The sequence below is a fragment of the Ovis aries genome, chromosome 4 (genome assembly GCF_016772045.2).
Source record: "Ovis aries strain OAR_USU_Benz2616 breed Rambouillet chromosome 4, ARS-UI_Ramb_v3.0, whole genome shotgun sequence".
NCBI classification, from domain to species: Eukaryota; Metazoa; Chordata; class Mammalia; order Artiodactyla; family Bovidae; genus Ovis; species Ovis aries.
Window position 1 is genome coordinate 70,470,036 of NC_056057.1, and position 15,142 is coordinate 70,485,177.

The 15,142-nt window shown below is 53.4% G+C and overlaps 3 protein-coding genes and 1 long non-coding RNA gene across 7 annotated transcripts in view; 3 read left to right on the plus strand and 1 right to left on the minus strand.

Moving 5' to 3' along the window:
- LOC132659741 (uncharacterized) lies at positions 1 to 12,286 on the minus strand. Its single transcript, XR_009600498.1, has 3 exons — positions 12,160 to 12,286; positions 987 to 1,095; positions 1 to 432 (listed from the first exon to the last, which is right to left on the minus strand). It is a non-coding gene; the product is annotated as an uncharacterized LOC132659741 (long non-coding RNA).
- Positions 145 to 8,572, plus strand: HOXA6 (homeobox A6). Its single transcript, XM_042248647.1, has 2 exons — positions 145 to 5,438; positions 6,778 to 8,572. Exons 1-2 carry the CDS (start codon positions 4,997 to 4,999, stop codon positions 7,035 to 7,037), a joined length of 702 nt encoding a protein of 233 aa, XP_042104581.1. The 5' UTR covers positions 145 to 4,996; the 3' UTR covers positions 7,038 to 8,572.
- The window catches only part of HOXA3 (homeobox A3), a 44,779-nt gene continuing 29,781 nt past the window's right edge, over positions 145 to 15,142 (plus strand). For 2 of the 3 annotated variants that reach the window (XM_027968658.2, XM_042248646.1), the window contains exons 1-2: positions 145 to 2,370; positions 12,514 to 12,617. The gene's annotated coding sequence lies outside the window, so the exon portion shown is untranslated. The remainder of the gene's footprint in view (positions 2,371 to 12,513; positions 12,618 to 15,142) is intronic. The other variant, XM_060415035.1, reaches the window with a different exon arrangement.
- HOXA5 (homeobox A5) overlaps positions 8,994 to 15,142 on the plus strand; it is a 26,495-nt gene continuing 20,346 nt past the window's right edge. Inside the window, exons 1-3 of one of the 2 annotated variants that reach the window (XR_009600497.1) lie at positions 8,994 to 9,629; positions 10,632 to 10,943; positions 12,514 to 12,617. Coding sequence is in view for 1 of the 2 variants with exons in the window: in XM_015095103.4 (XP_014950589.3) it covers positions 9,068 to 9,629; positions 10,632 to 10,882 (813 nt within the window). In the remaining variant the exon portion in view is untranslated. Of the gene's footprint in view, positions 9,630 to 10,631; positions 11,663 to 12,513; positions 12,618 to 15,142 lie in introns of those variants that run through there. The other variant, XM_015095103.4, reaches the window with a different exon arrangement.

The window sequence follows — 15,142 nt, forward strand, 5'->3', positions numbered from 1 at the left end:
TAAATCCGTTGTTGTTTATGAAAATTTACAACTTTGCAATACAACTTTATGAGTTGTTCGGCCCTTCCATTGGCCGCTGTCGGTCATGTGGATGGGAACCGTGAACATGAACTTTTTTATAATTTCCCTTGCGAGAATAGAGCCGCATTCTTTTGCTCCGCTCCGTCCTGCCTGCTTCGGAGCTCAGCCTTCCAGCCAGGCTCAGCTGTGCTTTGTCCAGCGATGGCGAGCGAGACGAGGCCCCGGCCCGGCCCGGCCCGGCCGCTCCCGCTGGAGGTGGGGTGTGCCCAGTCCCCGGCGCCGCGGCGGCCGCTTTGCAACTCGCAACCTGGCTAATTTCCTGCGTCCTCTAGCACCACGAAGGACAATTCGTCTCCCCAGGCTGCCCAAGCGACAGCTGTCAGAGGGACTGGAGCTTCTGGGAACCGCCATCTGAAGGTGAGACACGTGGGGAGATAGGAGCAAAGGTGGTGAGAAGGCAGCGGGCGCCGGCGGCATTGGGAGAGGGCACCCCAGGGTGGCGCTGAAAGGGGGCAGACCTAACCCTCTCCCACCCACTCACCCTTTCACACACACCCCCCCATCACACACACACACACACACCCTCACTCTCCTTTCCCGCGCTTGCTCACCTTGGCAGTCGGTGCCCTCCTTCCTTCCATGCCATAGCTCCCTGGCACGGGGCAGCAGCAGCTGAGGGCTTCTCTCTCCCCTTCCCCAGCGACCTCGCAGAGCCCCCAAAAGGAAATGACCCTGCACCCTGCGTTCCCCGCCAGCCTCCCGGGTTTGGATTTTTTTTCATTCATGGCCCAATTGGCAGGATTGAATCCCCCCAATAACTGGAGACAGTTCCCGAGGTGGGAAGACGGTAAGAGAGGAGGACAAAGTGAATTCATCGACAGGCGTTTTTATCACAGTACCTCCTATTCCTTGGGAAGTGGTTTCTAGAGAGTAAAGGTAGAATAAGCAGAAAACCAAAAACTTACTAATTCAGCCAGAGTCCTCTGCTGAGTGCCTGCTTCGCTTCGCGTGGTTTTCCGATGAGAGGGATGTCTGGAGCGTGCGGGGAGAGGGAACAGGTTCGTGGGTGGAATTCTGTGTTGAAGGAGAGGATGGGGTTAATTGTTGGGTGTTGCTTGGCGGGAAGTTTCGGTGCAGAGGATGTAGTAGGGTTATTGTGAGTGGCAGGGGCCGCAGCTAAGGTTGAAGGAAGGACACAAATCGAATCTGGGCGATAGGGGGACACCCCCCCAACCACCTCGGCGCAGCGGGTTGACTGGCGACAGCGCTCCGCATCTCCCGAGAGAGCTGGGAGAGGACTGTGCAGCCGCCTGAGAGGAGGCGCGGAGGGTGCAGCGGGCGTGGGCTTGAACAAGCGCCGTGGCGCAAAGCTGACTTGGCTTAGGTGAACCTTGGCCAGATTTGTCCCGGTAGCTTCCTGGGACAGCGAAATGACCCTGCGGTTCTGGGCCCGAGTTCTTTTTGTTATTTGATTTTGGTGGTTATTGTTTTCCCCACCTTAAGATGATGCCTTGGTATGCATTCGATACTTGAGAAGGGGCTGTGGACGTTGGGGACTTCCACTCGCGTTGGGGGTGGGGCGGGATGCGCTGGGGCGGATAAAGCGGCGTATTTGCATCGCGGGGTCGTGGGCTGCCTGACTGCGGCTGCCGCGGGCAGATAATTTATTGCGACCGCGCCGGGCGCTCGCTGCTGCCACGCTGTGGCCGTCTCCGGAACCGACGCCAATAGCAGCCCCGCGTCGTGCAGCCTGGCGCGACTGCTGCGCGGGCCCCTCAGAGATTTCCAAGCAACCCTAGGAGAGGGGGGCGAGGGAGGACCTAAAGGGCGGCCTCCCAGGGCCTGACTGGCCGGGAACCTCCCCCGCCTTGACCGCCCTTGACGGGAACTGGACGCCTGATTAGACTCGGGTCCTGCTCCCACCCAGCAACCATGGAGACTGGTCGCACAGGCCGCCTGGCACGTCATGGCTGCTGCTCCAAACTGCGCGTTCCAAGGCGCCCCGGGGGTGCACGCTGGTTTCGGGAAACGCGCGCCCGCTTTGGGATTTAGAAATTGGAGCTATCACTCGTAGTCCTGGGGCCTGCAGGCCTGACTGGCTATGGCAAGGAAGGCGGACTTTGGCTCCACGGGAGGGCCTGTGACAGGCAGAGGCCGCACCTGTGTGCTATGGGCTCTGGCCTGGGCCAGCGAGTCCAGTGGACGCGGGGGCCCCGAAGGAGCCCGCCGCACGACAGCAGGCCTCCCTCCACACCCGCGGAGGTCGAGGAGCTCAGTGGGCAGCCCAGGGAAAGGGCGAAGTGTGAGGCTCTGCTCCCCATCCCGTCCGCCTTGAAGAGCAGCTGAAAGGTAGGTGGATTTTTTTGTGTGGCTTTGACCGAGGAAAGAGCCCTGGTGGCCATTCTCACCTTCCCAGGAGAGGCTCCCTCCAGCGTCTGGGGCTTCTATTCTTGCCTGAAAGTAGCTCGCTCGCGCGCTGGCGCGCTCTCTCTCTCTCTCTCTCTCTCTCTCTCTCTATATATATATATATATATATATATATGCAGCTAATGCTGGTTGGAGAAATAAATTGAGCAGCTGCCAACATGATATGTACCAGCCTTGGCTAACAGCTAGAGATTTCAGTGTAATATATTTTTTCCATCTTAGTGCCTATAGAAACTAGAAATACTCTGTTTTTGCTGTTAGCTGACAGATCAAATATTTTGTTGATTGAGACAATGATTAGATCGAGAATCCAGGTCAAACCATAACAGATACTAATAATAGTAGTCAATTGCCCCCAGCCCCAACACTATGTGGAACCTAGAGAAATAAACCAGAAATGATAAATATAAACATTTATCAACATCTCCAAATGATTATTTTCATCTTAATAACTTGCTTGAAATCACTGTCATCTGATGGCATTGTTTAAAGAACTCAAACATTTTCTTCTAACACAGCTTTTTAAAAATCCCTTTAAAAATTTCGACTCTCAAGTTTTAATTTTCATCTATCAGTTCCTTTTGCTAAAGAAATTTGAGGGCAAGTTAAAATTATATCCTCTCTTACTAGGCCCTTATTTGTATATTCAAAAGAGAAACTTTCCCAGGTTCAATTGATTGGGGCACAGGCAGAAGGCTTCTGGGTGCAGCCCCCATTCAGTGGGCAGCAGCTGATTTCAAGGATGCACCATAGTCTCTGGGGAGGCCAATCAGAGCCCAGTCTTTTCTCAAAATTTTTTCCTTGGGGGAAGTGAGAGGAAAAAATTGAAAAGCAAGGAAGAGATTAAGGAAGTCGTTGCCAGATTCCTAGGGGGCCCTTGTCAACACCCCCGCCCCAAGTTCTGAACCCCATCAGCCTGTATTCACCAGTTTTACAGATCTTATAAACACCCTCCGGAAATTCAGCCAAATCATATAAATAAGTCTTTCTTCAAGCTCCACAGAATTGAAGACTTTAAAGCTAATTCAAGGGTTTTACAAGCCTAACAAATACAGTTGTAAAAATGCCACTGGAATGATACCACATTTTACAAAATGAGATTGATCTATGCGCTGTAAAAGTCAACTATCTTGAAGGCACAGCTCTCAGGCAAGAGAGCACAGCCCAGGACAGGCTTTTCATGTCCTGTCTGGGGAAAGCCAGGCCTGCGACTGTGGTAAACGCAATTCAGATAATTTCTGGAGCTGGGGAGAGAACTGTTTCTGGTTCTGGAGCCACAGTGGGTGGCAGGTTCCCCCAAAGTCCCAGAAAAGGCAGGAAAAGGGGATATCCCAGGACAGTGCCCTTTGGACAGGTGACCCAGAAACCAATCACATTCGTTACTGCCACCGCCTTGGGCCAGCAGAGCTGCCCTCTCTGCTGGGTTGAGCCAGGCACCCTGGGTCACTAGCAACTCTGAAATGAAGGCAGAGATTCCACATCTGGATCCGTCTCATCTCTGCCACCCTGCGCGGAGTGCAAGAGGGGAGCAGGTCCTAGGGCTGGCTTTGGAACTCAGTCTCACAGCTATTCCTCTGTAGATTCCTTTCTTGTTGAAACCAGTGGTTTCCAGCCTCTGCGTTCCTGGGTTCAGAGGCAGCCAAAGCGGGGCTCACAGCGTGTGTGTGTGTGTGTGTGTGTGTGTGCCTGTGTGTGCGCGCACTTTGAGGCCAGGCAATCGCTGGCCATTGTAAGGAGGCCTCTCGAGACTCAAAGAAGACATGTTGTTGTACGTGGGAGTAGGGGGCCGGCAGGGGAAGAGACTAGCCTGATCGTAGTCCTGGCTGGCTCGAGGTGAGCCTTTCCCTTTGGTGGCGAGGCCTAGGCCCTTGGTGGGAGTGAGGAAAGAGAGAAGGAGATGACGCACCGATTCCTAAGGCGTAGGAGAGAACTGGGGCGAAGGCCTGGTTTCTCAAATCCCTTCTCCATCTCAGTAACCCGCACCCACGGGGAGAGGAGTGCAGGGGGAGGGGCAAACTCAGGGCCCTGCCGGTACGGCAGGCCCGCCGGGGTACAGCCATCCTTGTCACCGCCCCTCCCGGCGCGGGGCTGTCAGGTTTCCTGTTTGGAGAGAAAAACCAGCAAAATCCAACAAGGCAAAAGGGAAGGAGGAAAGAGCGGGCCTGTTTGGGCCTTTTCGGCGGCCAGGACACCGGTGTCCCTACCACGGGCCGATCCGCACAGCCCTGCCCGGGCTGTGCCCGCCGCCGGCGTTGGGGGAGAGAGCCCGGCGGGTTGGTCGTGCGCGCCCATCAATCTGCCGGGCGGGCGGGCGGCGGGCGGGCGGACTGGGGGCTGTTTGTAACTTTGCTGCCTCGGTCGCCGCGGTCCCCGGGGAGCGGGCTCCGGCGCTCGCTCCCATTGGCCGCCGCCGCGTCAGCTGGTGCGATTTGCTGCTGTCGCTTTTGGCGTTCGGCCATCCAGAAACAAACCAGTTCGATGACTACTAATAGTTATAGCCAGATGTACTAATACACAACAAATCACAGTCCTGCAGAGGGGCGCGCAAATGAGTTCCTATTTTGTGAATCCCACTTTCCCCGGGAGCCTGCCCAGCGGCCAGGACTCCTTCTTGGGCCAGCTGCCCCTCTATCCGGCCGGCTATGACGCGCTGAGGCCCTTCCCGGCCTCGTACGGGACGTCGAGCCTCCCGGACAAGACGTACACCTCACCTTGTTTCTACCAACAGTCCAACTCGGTCCTGGCCTGCAACCGGGCATCCTACGAGTACGGGGCCTCATGTTTCTATTCTGATAAGGACCTCAGTGGCGCCTCGCCCTCGGGCAGTGGCAAACAGAGGGGCCCCGGGGACTACCTGCACTTTTCTCCCGAGCAGCAGTACAAACCCGACAGCAGCAGCGTGCCGGGCAAAGCCCTCCATGACGAAGGCACCGACCGGAAGTACACGAGCCCTGTTTACCCCTGGATGCAGCGGATGAACTCCTGCTCGGGTAAGGTGTTTCCCTGCAGCCCCTCAAAGAGTGGAGGGAGAGGGGGAAGAAGGCAGGGAAAGAAGGAAAGAGATAGTAGAAAGAGGACATAGAAAGAAAGGAGGAAAGAATGAACAAAGTTTCTTTGGTTTTTAAAAGAGCTTTTTTTTTTTTTTAATAAAAAAACCCAACCCATTCCCAGTGGGACAATCAAGCTGTGAAAGAGTGAAGGCAGGGCCCCAGTCCCCATGTAAGGTGACACCTTAGGGGAGCGTGGGGGGGGGGTCACTCCATGCTATGTGAGACCCAGTGGGGGCAATCTGAAGAGAGAGCAAGGCTGGATGGGAGAGTGTGCCTGCCCACCCCGCACCCTGTAATACCCAGTTCAGTCCCCGTAGTTGTGATGGCCTTCTGCACCCGTTCTGAGAATGCCTCTTTCCCTCACTGTCTCCTCACCTTTCTGCCCTTCAGAAACCCATCTAGAAAGAGGCCCTCCTTTGGACCCTTGCAGTGTCTCCCCAAAGCCTTGGAGGGCCACATCCCCAGCATCAGGATTTTTTAGCTGTCTCCTCCCTTCCCTCCTCCCCCCTCCACTCAACTGCTCACTCACAGCCAACTTCTGCCTCCTTCTGAGGCCCTGAGTCACACACTCAACTTGGGGGGAGTCCCCAACCTATGGGTCTTTTTGGCATCAGAATAGATAGCCCTACATTCTAGAAGCCCCAGATGGCCCATATCTCCATCTCTTTGCCCCTGATTTCCAAAAACTCCACAGGGAATTCTTGGAGAAGGACGGAGCCTACTGCGGATTTTAAAACTTACAGTCTTTTGCTTTAAAATTCATTTGTGTTTTCAAGAGCTCTGCTTTTCTCAGAAGGGCCATACAATGGGAAGGCATTTGCGAAGATCTAAGAGGGCTGACCATTTAAAAATTTCCAAAAAGTATATTGTGGCCTGAAGTGTTGACCACAGTAATAACTCCACAGAGATCAGTGTGTGAATTCGGAGTGTGTACCCTACTCACAGGCTTCCATACCCATAATTTCCAGACATACACTTTACCCCCACAAAACAGACTTAGGTGCCCAGATTTAAGAATGCTGTTCTATTCTTTTTTCTTGTAAAGTTTTTACTGAGCAGATTTTGCAAAAACAATCATTTCCCACCCTAAGTCGTTTTAGGTGGAAAATATCTCGCTTGGTATGAAATAATCTTCTCCCATCCGGTCCGCTTTTGGCCCCAGACATAGTGGGAGAGGCAGGTGGTTTCCGGCCCCAGAGGCCAGGGCGCGGGGCTCAGGGCTGACTGGTCAGGCTGCCTGGATCCTGGCTTACTGGCGTCCGGCCATTTCTGCCCGCAGGTGCTGTGTATGGGAGTCACGGGCGCCGAGGCCGCCAGACCTACACGCGGTACCAGACGCTGGAGCTGGAGAAGGAGTTCCACTTCAACCGCTACCTGACGCGGCGCCGCCGCATCGAAATAGCCAACGCTCTCTGCCTCACCGAGCGCCAGATCAAGATCTGGTTCCAGAACCGCCGCATGAAGTGGAAAAAGGAAAATAAACTCATCAATTCCACACAACCCAGCGGGGAGGACGCTGAGGCAAAGGCAGGCGAATAGACGCCTGGGCAGGGACCAGGCCCGCGCCGCAACCTCCCTTGGCTTTGCCCCCTTGCCTTCGCCTGCTCCCCAACTTTTCTTCCCGCCTGCTCTCATCCAGGGGGCTTTCGAAGCTTCAGGGGAGCCCGGCGCTTTGCAAACGCCTCAGCATTTATTTCTTACAAGGAAAAAAAAAAAAAAAACCACACAGCCAATCTCAGCGGTAGAGCGAGGCGCACTGCACACACAGTCCCGATCTCCCAGGCTGCCCAAGGCGGATCCGGATCTCCGGGCCCGCCCTGAATCCGTCCCCGGCTCTTTATTAGCGCCTCTGCACGCCCCTGAGCTCGGGTCGCGGGGTTGCTGGAGAGGAAAGAACCCGGGGACCGAGCCCGTTTTGGTGTCTGGGCGTTTCCGCCTCAGTTCCTCGCCAAGTCCCAGAGATCTTGATCACCAAATCAACCCCGACCACTGGGAAGAGGGGCCTAAAGTCTGGGGCCCCAGCTCTGCCGTGGCCTTCCAGGCCGTCCCCAGACAGGAAGACGCGCGAGGAACAAAGGGGGACCGAGAGAGCCTTGTCTCTCAGCCCCGCGCGCAACCTTCCGTGGAAAAGAAACAGCCTCAGCCCAGCCGAGCCAACCTGGGCACGGGTGGAACTTCACAGCCCTGGAAGCGACTGGGCTCCCCGAAGGCTCTGAGCTCCGGATTCCGGCTCCCCGCCTCCGATAGCGCCGGCGCTGCCACCACAACAGCTTTCAGGACCTAAGGAGACGGCCCAGAGCCATGGGAGCAGCGAGAGTCCTGGTTTTCAAACGTGCCAGGGGCGCCTGAGATGCTTGGCCTCCAGCGGGGAGAATCCCCCGCCTCGCCTTTATGCTATATTTGTGATTTACTTTCGTCTTTCAGAACCCAGAAAGATAACCACGGAGGTACTAGGCACTGCCACAAAATGCTTTCATTATTGCTCTCATTTTACTCCTGGAGGTCTAAGCAGGACCCTAACAATTCGGCCCACGTATCCCCAGCCCCAAACAGCTTCTGTGGCTGTGAGGAGCCTGGGCCCACTGTCTGGGTTCACGGAGAACCCTCCGACTTGGGGCCGGCTTGGCTGGAGGAAAGGGACTGGGTGGTGAAGATTCTCCAAGCTGGATACTCAAAGCAAATCAAGTAGCAAACTAATGACAGAAGAACCATATTTACACGCAAGAAAAATCGACTCTGGTTATAAAAGTGTATGGAATTTGACCTCGCCTCGGAGAAACACTACACAAAAGCTATCTTTAATAGACGCCTGTCATTTAAGAGCGGCAGGGACACTGCCCCTCACGCGCTCGAAAAAACAGAGCCATAATTGTAACTGCTGCTGCGGGTAGGATTTATTTCTCCAATTGGCTAAATGGCCACCCCCCGCTTCCCCGAAGGTGATATCTGTATTTTCAAATTTCAGAGCTGTCGGCACGACGGGCAGAACAGACCCCTATCTCGCCACAAAAACAAGAGGGGCTACACAGCGGGGAAATAAAGTTGTTGTAAATAAAATTCAAGTCACCATCTTCCCCCAGTCCTCTGCATCCTCGCCGGGCACGCGATCGGCAGCTGACGGCCTCACAATTGGTACATCCTAATGGAACTGCGAGGGAAATGCAATAATTTTGCCATAATGGGCTGTAACCTCAATTCGACCCCGGCCCTCGCAGCCCCGGGTCGGAAGCGGAGCGATGCGCTCTGCCTCCAGCGGGTGGCGCTCGAGTCCGACTGAACGACGGCGGCGGGCGGCGAGCACGCGCCTAGGGCGCGCGCGCCACCCCTCTCGCCTCCACCCAACTCCCCCATTAGTGCACGAGTTTACCTCTAGAGGTCATCAGGCAGGATTTACGACTGGACAACAAAAGCACGTGATTCGAAGTCGTACCCCATATTTGGGTGCCTACGTAGGAGGGAACCAAGTACATGTCCCAGTCATTTCCATAATTCATCATAAATTGTGCAAGGGTGCTATAGACGCACAAACGACCGCGAGCCACAAATCAAGCACACATATCAAAAAACAAATGAGCTCTTATTTTGTAAACTCATTTTGCGGTCGCTATCCAAATGGCCCGGACTACCAGTTGCATAATTATGGAGATCATAGTTCCGTGAGCGAGCAATTCAGGGACTCGGCGAGCATGCACTCCGGCAGGTACGGCTACGGCTACAATGGCATGGATCTCAGCGTCGGCCGCTCGGGCTCCGGCCACTTTGGCTCCGGGGAGCGCGCCCGCAGCTACGCGGCCGGCGCCAGCGCGGCGCCCGCCGAGCCCAGGTACAGCCAGCCGGCCACGTCCACGCACTCGCCTCCGCCCGACCCGCTACCCTGCTCCGCCGTGGCCCCTTCGCCCGGCAGCGACAGCCACCACGGCGGGAAAAACTCCCTGGGCAACTCCAGCGGCGCCTCGGCCAACGCCGGCAGCACCCACATCAGCAGCAGAGAGGGGGTTGGCACGGCGTCCGGAACCGAGGAGGACGCCCCCGCCAGCAGCGAGCAGGCGAGCGCGCAGAGCGAGCCGAGCCCGGCGCCGCCCGCCCAACCCCAGATCTACCCCTGGATGCGCAAGCTGCACATAAGTCATGGTAAAGCCAGCCTTTTCCTAAATCCAGCCGCGGGGGTGCGACTCTCGGTCCCCCTCCCATCTCCTTTACCGCCCTCTCTCTCCCGGTCTCTCTCCTGGTTTCCCCTCTCCCAGCCCGGAGGAGCCTCTCCCCGCCGTTCTCCTTCCCGTGCCTTCCTTCTTCCTCCTTCTCTGCAGCGCTGGGCGCTCACGAATGGGGGGTGGGGGGGAAGGGGGCCGTTGGCCAGGCAAGTTTAGACGTTGAAAAGAGGGGCAAAATGAAAAACAAAAACATATCGAACCCCAGCGCCTCGGAACGCACTGACGGGTCAGGCCAGTCGAACAGGGAGCAGAGGGGTAGAGGATGGTAGTAGGGGCCGTGAATCGGGCTTGTCAGGGAGGATAATTTATGAGGAGGGCTACGCTGGGGAAACAGCGTTACTAATTAGAGTCCCCGAAAAGGGGCTTGGTTGGGGGGGGGGGATCATCGAGGCGAGAGCTGGCGAGATTCTGAAGTTTGGGCGCAGGAGGAAAAGCAGGAAAGGAAAGGGAAGGGGGGGGGGGAAGAAAGCAGGCGCCCCAAGCGTGCAGGCTGGAACAGGAGGCGCCTCGCGGGGCTGGAACTTTGAGGGTGACCTGGAGGCCACTTGGGCGCACAGAAAAGGGCCTTGCTTTGGTGGGTGTCTGAGTGTCGGGCAGCCTGAGAGGGCTGTGCCCTGCCTCGGGACGCCAGAGGCAGGTCCAAAAGGCAAGAGAGGGACCGGGGGAAAGCCGGGCGATCCTCCGGGGAGCGGCTTCAACCTCGGATAGGCCGATTGTTCCCAGAGTCCAAACCGTATTGTTTTCTCTCTAGGAAGGAAGAGGGAAGGAAATTCGGGAGGGGTGGGTGGGCGGGCGAGGAGGGAGGACTTGTTGAGCTTTTTTCCCGTTCCCTGTCCAGGACCCTGGCAGTTCCAGCTGGCGGACTTTTTGGTAGCCAGAGGCTGAGGAGTGGGTGGCTAAACCGCTGACTTTTCTGTTGCAGACAACATAGGCGGCCCGGAAGGCAAAAGGGCCCGAACGGCCTACACGCGCTACCAGACCCTGGAGCTGGAGAAGGAGTTCCACTTCAACCGCTACCTGACCCGCCGAAGAAGGATTGAAATAGCACATGCTCTTTGCCTCTCGGAGAGACAAATTAAAATCTGGTTCCAAAACCGGAGAATGAAGTGGAAAAAAGATAATAAGCTGAAAAGCATGAGCATGGCGGCGGCGGGAGGGGCCTTCCGCCCCTGAGTATTTGAGCGTTTAAAGTACTGAGCAGTATTAGCGGATCCCGCGTAGTGTCAGTACTAAGGTGACTTTCTGAAATTCCCTTGTGTTCCTTCTGTGAAGAAGCCCTGTTCTCGTTGCTCTAATTCATCTTTTAATCATGAGCCTGTTTATTGCCATTATAGCGCCTGTATAAGTAGATATGCTTTCTGTTCATCTCTTTGTCCTGAATGGCTTTGTCTTGAAAAAAAAAAATAGATGTTTTAACTTATTTATATGAAGCAAGCTGTGTTACTTGAAGTAACTATAACAAAAAAGAAAAGAGAAAAAACACACAAAAAGTCCCCCTTCGACCTCGTTTAGTGCCAATGTTGTGTGTTGCACTCCAGTTGTTTAACTGTGCATGTGAGTGGAAGTGTCCCTGTCTCAATAGCTCCAAGCTGTTAAAGATATTTTTATTCAAACTACCTATATTCCTTGTGTAATTAATGCTGTTGTAGAGGTGACTTGATGAGACACAACTTAACTTGTTCGACGTGTAGTGACTAGTGACTCTGTGACGAAAACTGTGACTCTGAGCGGTGTGTCCCTGCGTGCCTTTGTAGGACCCTTTGCACGAACTCTGGAAGTGGCTCTTATAAGCGCAGCTTCAGTGATGTATGTTTTTGTGAACAAAGTTACAAATATTGTCCAAGTCTGGCTGTTTAAGCAAACTGTGATCAGCTTTTTTTTTTTTTTTTGGTATTTGTTTTTAAGGAAAAAATACTGACTGGAAACAAAAAATAAACTTTCTATTGTAAGTTCTCTTGGTCTGGTTTGTGCCAAATAGCAAGCGGCTCTTTCTGCTCTACTGTCTGTTCGATGTGGGGAGGCAGTGAGTCTGTGGCTACCTGAGCAGCCTTCTTGTGCAAGGGGACCTCAAATCAGCAGCCTGACCCGTGGCCTCCCTAACTCTGACCCAGCAGAGAGTTAGGGCAGGAGGTAGAAAAGCCTTAGGTGCTTGCAAAGCCTGAGATTGACCTGCCCATTTCTGAGGAAACCAAGTTAACTGGCTGGGTACGAAAAGAAAAAGAAGAAAAAACCCAGGGCTTTGTTAGCGGCCCTCAGGGGCCCACACAGTTGCTGCCTCTCTCTGAAGGCCATCCTAGGCCTCCACTTGCTGAAAAGGCTGCTGGGTCAAGCTATGGCCCCCAGACCCTTTACCCCTAAACCACCCAGGCACCCTTTCCCACTCCTCACCCTCCTGAACCCAGTTGGCTTCTTTTGCTACAATTAATTTGCTACAAATGGAAGGTACTTACCCCATCCTAGCTTGAGTGGGAAACGCCTCAGAGCAGCTAAAGCAGCAACTAGAGATTTGCACATTTACCGACTGCTTACACTGATGTCGTCTTTCCTTTTAAAAGTTATAAAACAGTAAACTTTATAAGCCCCAGTTCCGGCTATATGACATTTGGGTGCCAAATGAATAGGGTTTTGTCTATGAATTAGATCGTAAAATCATCCATAGCACAGACAGATCGGCTCACTGGCTATAAAACGTCACGTGGGGCCATTAAAGTAAGTTTTATGGTTTTGGGGAGTTGACATCCAACATTATATACCACATAACATATAATCTCACTGACGCTGGACTCCATTTGACTCTTTTGCAGGCTACGTGTGCCGCCTGGTCATTCAAATTGTCAATTTTAGGCCCAGAAGTGTCCAAACCACAAGTTCTCAAAACTCTCTGAAAAATGGCTACCTCCGAGTTAAGGTAAGCTCGTCCCCTGAGCGCTTTCAAGTTTATCTGTACTCTGAAAACTTTATTTCTCCATCTTTCTTTCTCTCTCTGGTTCAGTTAACTCTGGGGTTGCCTCAGAATTCCAAAGGGGAGAGCAGACTTTCCCTCGGCTCAAATGAGGAGAGCCAGGAGCTAGCTTCGGAGGCACCACGGTGCAAGGCGCCGGTGGCCGCGCCGCATCCCCAGGCCTAACTTTAATTGCTGCACCAGCGCGGATGTTAATGACTTCCGCTGCTCTCGCCGGCGTGCAAAAAGATGATTTTTGTGTGTTAGTGGGCCTGCATGCGGCGACTGGGCAGGGTCGCCTCCATCCCGGGACTGGCGGGCCGGGCTCTGCGGGGTCTGCTGAGCCCTGGGTGGGGGCTGGGAGCCCCGGGGGGGCACGGGCCGCGGGCGACGAGGCCGCGCTGCGCCCGGGCGCGCTGGGGAGTTTGAAAGAAAAGGCCGAGTAGGGCCGAGGAGAACTCTGGCGGGATTCCTTACGGGGCTGTGGCAATACGTCTTCGCGGGCCGGGGTCATTTGGCAGCATTGAATCGAGGCGACGGCCTTCGGGGCCGGGTTGCAGGCCGTCTCGGTAGAGCCCGAGGGTGGCAGGGGCCGGCGGGACACACCTCCAGGCTGGGCCCCAGGGTTGCCAGGCCGAGTCCAGGCCGCGGGCATCTGCGGGACGCTGGGGACCACAGGTCCCCACCTGAGGGGAGGGCTCAGTATCCCCTCCCCCCGCCCCCCACTCGGGATGAGGCCCTGAACCTTGTTTGCCTGCACGTTCTTTTTATTTCGGTGAGGTTGTTCTCACCCGCCTGTGAGTCTAAAGCAATAAACTTTATGGCCGGATTTAACTTTAGTCTTTGAATCCCCAGTCTAAATGAAAGGAGTTACAGCGCTTTCTTTTCTTCCGCCTTCCCTTTCTTCGCCCTCTCTTCTTTCCTTTTCCTCTCCTCCTTTGCAGGATTAAACCATTCAGGCACAGGACCCTCAAAAGGCAACTTAGCCATCTCCCTAGATAACACTTAAGATTAGAGAAATTTATTCTTCCTCAATGTACAGGCAAACTCTCTGTTGCAAACTGTGCCCTGAAGTTTGGGGGGAAATCGAAGTGTCTTCAAGGCCCAACTTAAAAGCCCCCAGAGCCATTAGGTTGTTTTTCCTCACACATCATAAAGGGTAGCTTAGGGGAGAAATTGGTCGTTTGTCAGTAGGAGACTTCCGCCTTTCTTTTGTTAGCTGCTCTTTCTGTTTGATCCCAGGAAATTTACATAATCTATGGTTTCCAACAGTTCCCAATATTGCACCAATGGGTGAGATAAATTTTTCCTGGGTACAGTTGCAGCTTGGTTTCAGCCACCCTTTCTGGACCCAACCCCCTACATTCTTCAGTGGCAAAGCCATGACTGGGGACCCTGTGGCCTGTCCTGGGTCTTTTCTCTGAATGGGTACCCACAAGGGATTTAGCAGATTTTCCCCAACCTGGATGAAGAACTAAGCCAAATCCCCCAGTCCAGAAATGAAACAGAAATTGGGATCTTCTGTTTCCAAATGCTTTTCTCCTTAGGGAAGTTTTCTGCAAGTGCTGACTGTAAAGTAAAGTCCTTCAAGTGGAAACATTTAATGTGTAATTTGGAATTTCTACAAATTTTCTTGTGCAGAGGCCACTTTCACTCAACCTAAATCCAACAGATGTCCCCAAACTCAGAGGTCCAGAAAGCAAAACCTCAGAAGTTTTTTGAAAAATTGAAACCCTCCCACAAGTCCCACTCCTTTTGAGTAGTGGGAAGGCCTTTCCTTGAAGTCCTTTCGTGTAACCTATTAAAGTGAGCATTGATAGTTCAGCACTTAGGACGATGGGTCTGTATCTTAGTCAGAACCAGAATACTAACTTTATTTGGGTTCTCTTTTATTATATTATGTGTTTGTGAGAATTCTGGAGTCTTTGTTCTGCTGCTCTCAGTTTCGGGTTCTTTAATGGAAAACACTGGGTTAAGGTTTTACTTTAGTTACTTATTTGGTGATCCTGCATGAGTAATTTCTTGGTAACTAAAATTAGTGGCAGAAAAAAAAGAGGGATAGTGCTCCTGACAGGTTCATTTAGGCAACTTGCCTGGAGGAAGTGTCCATACCACTTCGTGATCACATCCCACCCTGGGGTGTGGGAATGGTCAGAAAGGCTCTGGACCAGTATCACACAATATGGGGAAATCTTTCCCATGCATTAAGAAAAAATATGGGCTATAAATATTGTCAGCTTGCTTAATTCTGTCTATTGTAATTATCATGAAACTTTAGAGTTTAAGAGAGCAGGCCAACGCACATGGGGTTAAACGACTTAAAAAAATAGAGCATCCAGTCAGACCTATGTGAGCAGTATCGGAGGAATTTTTTTTCTTCCTATTTTCATAGGAAGCATTGTAAAGAGGATGGCTGGTTATCTGCTTGTTTTGTAGATAAAGTTGTTTTTTTCTTGTGCATTCTTTTGGGGTTGTTTTTGCAGAGGAACTTA

Coding starts and splice junctions, on each gene's coding strand:
- HOXA6 (XM_042248647.1), top strand. CDS start 4,997: ATGAGTTCCTATTTTGTGAATCCCACTTTCCCCGGGAGCCTGCCCAGC. Junction 5,439..6,777: donor GCGGATGAACTCCTGCTCGG/GTAAGGTGTTTC, acceptor TTCTGCCCGCAG/GTGCTGTGTATGGGAGTCAC.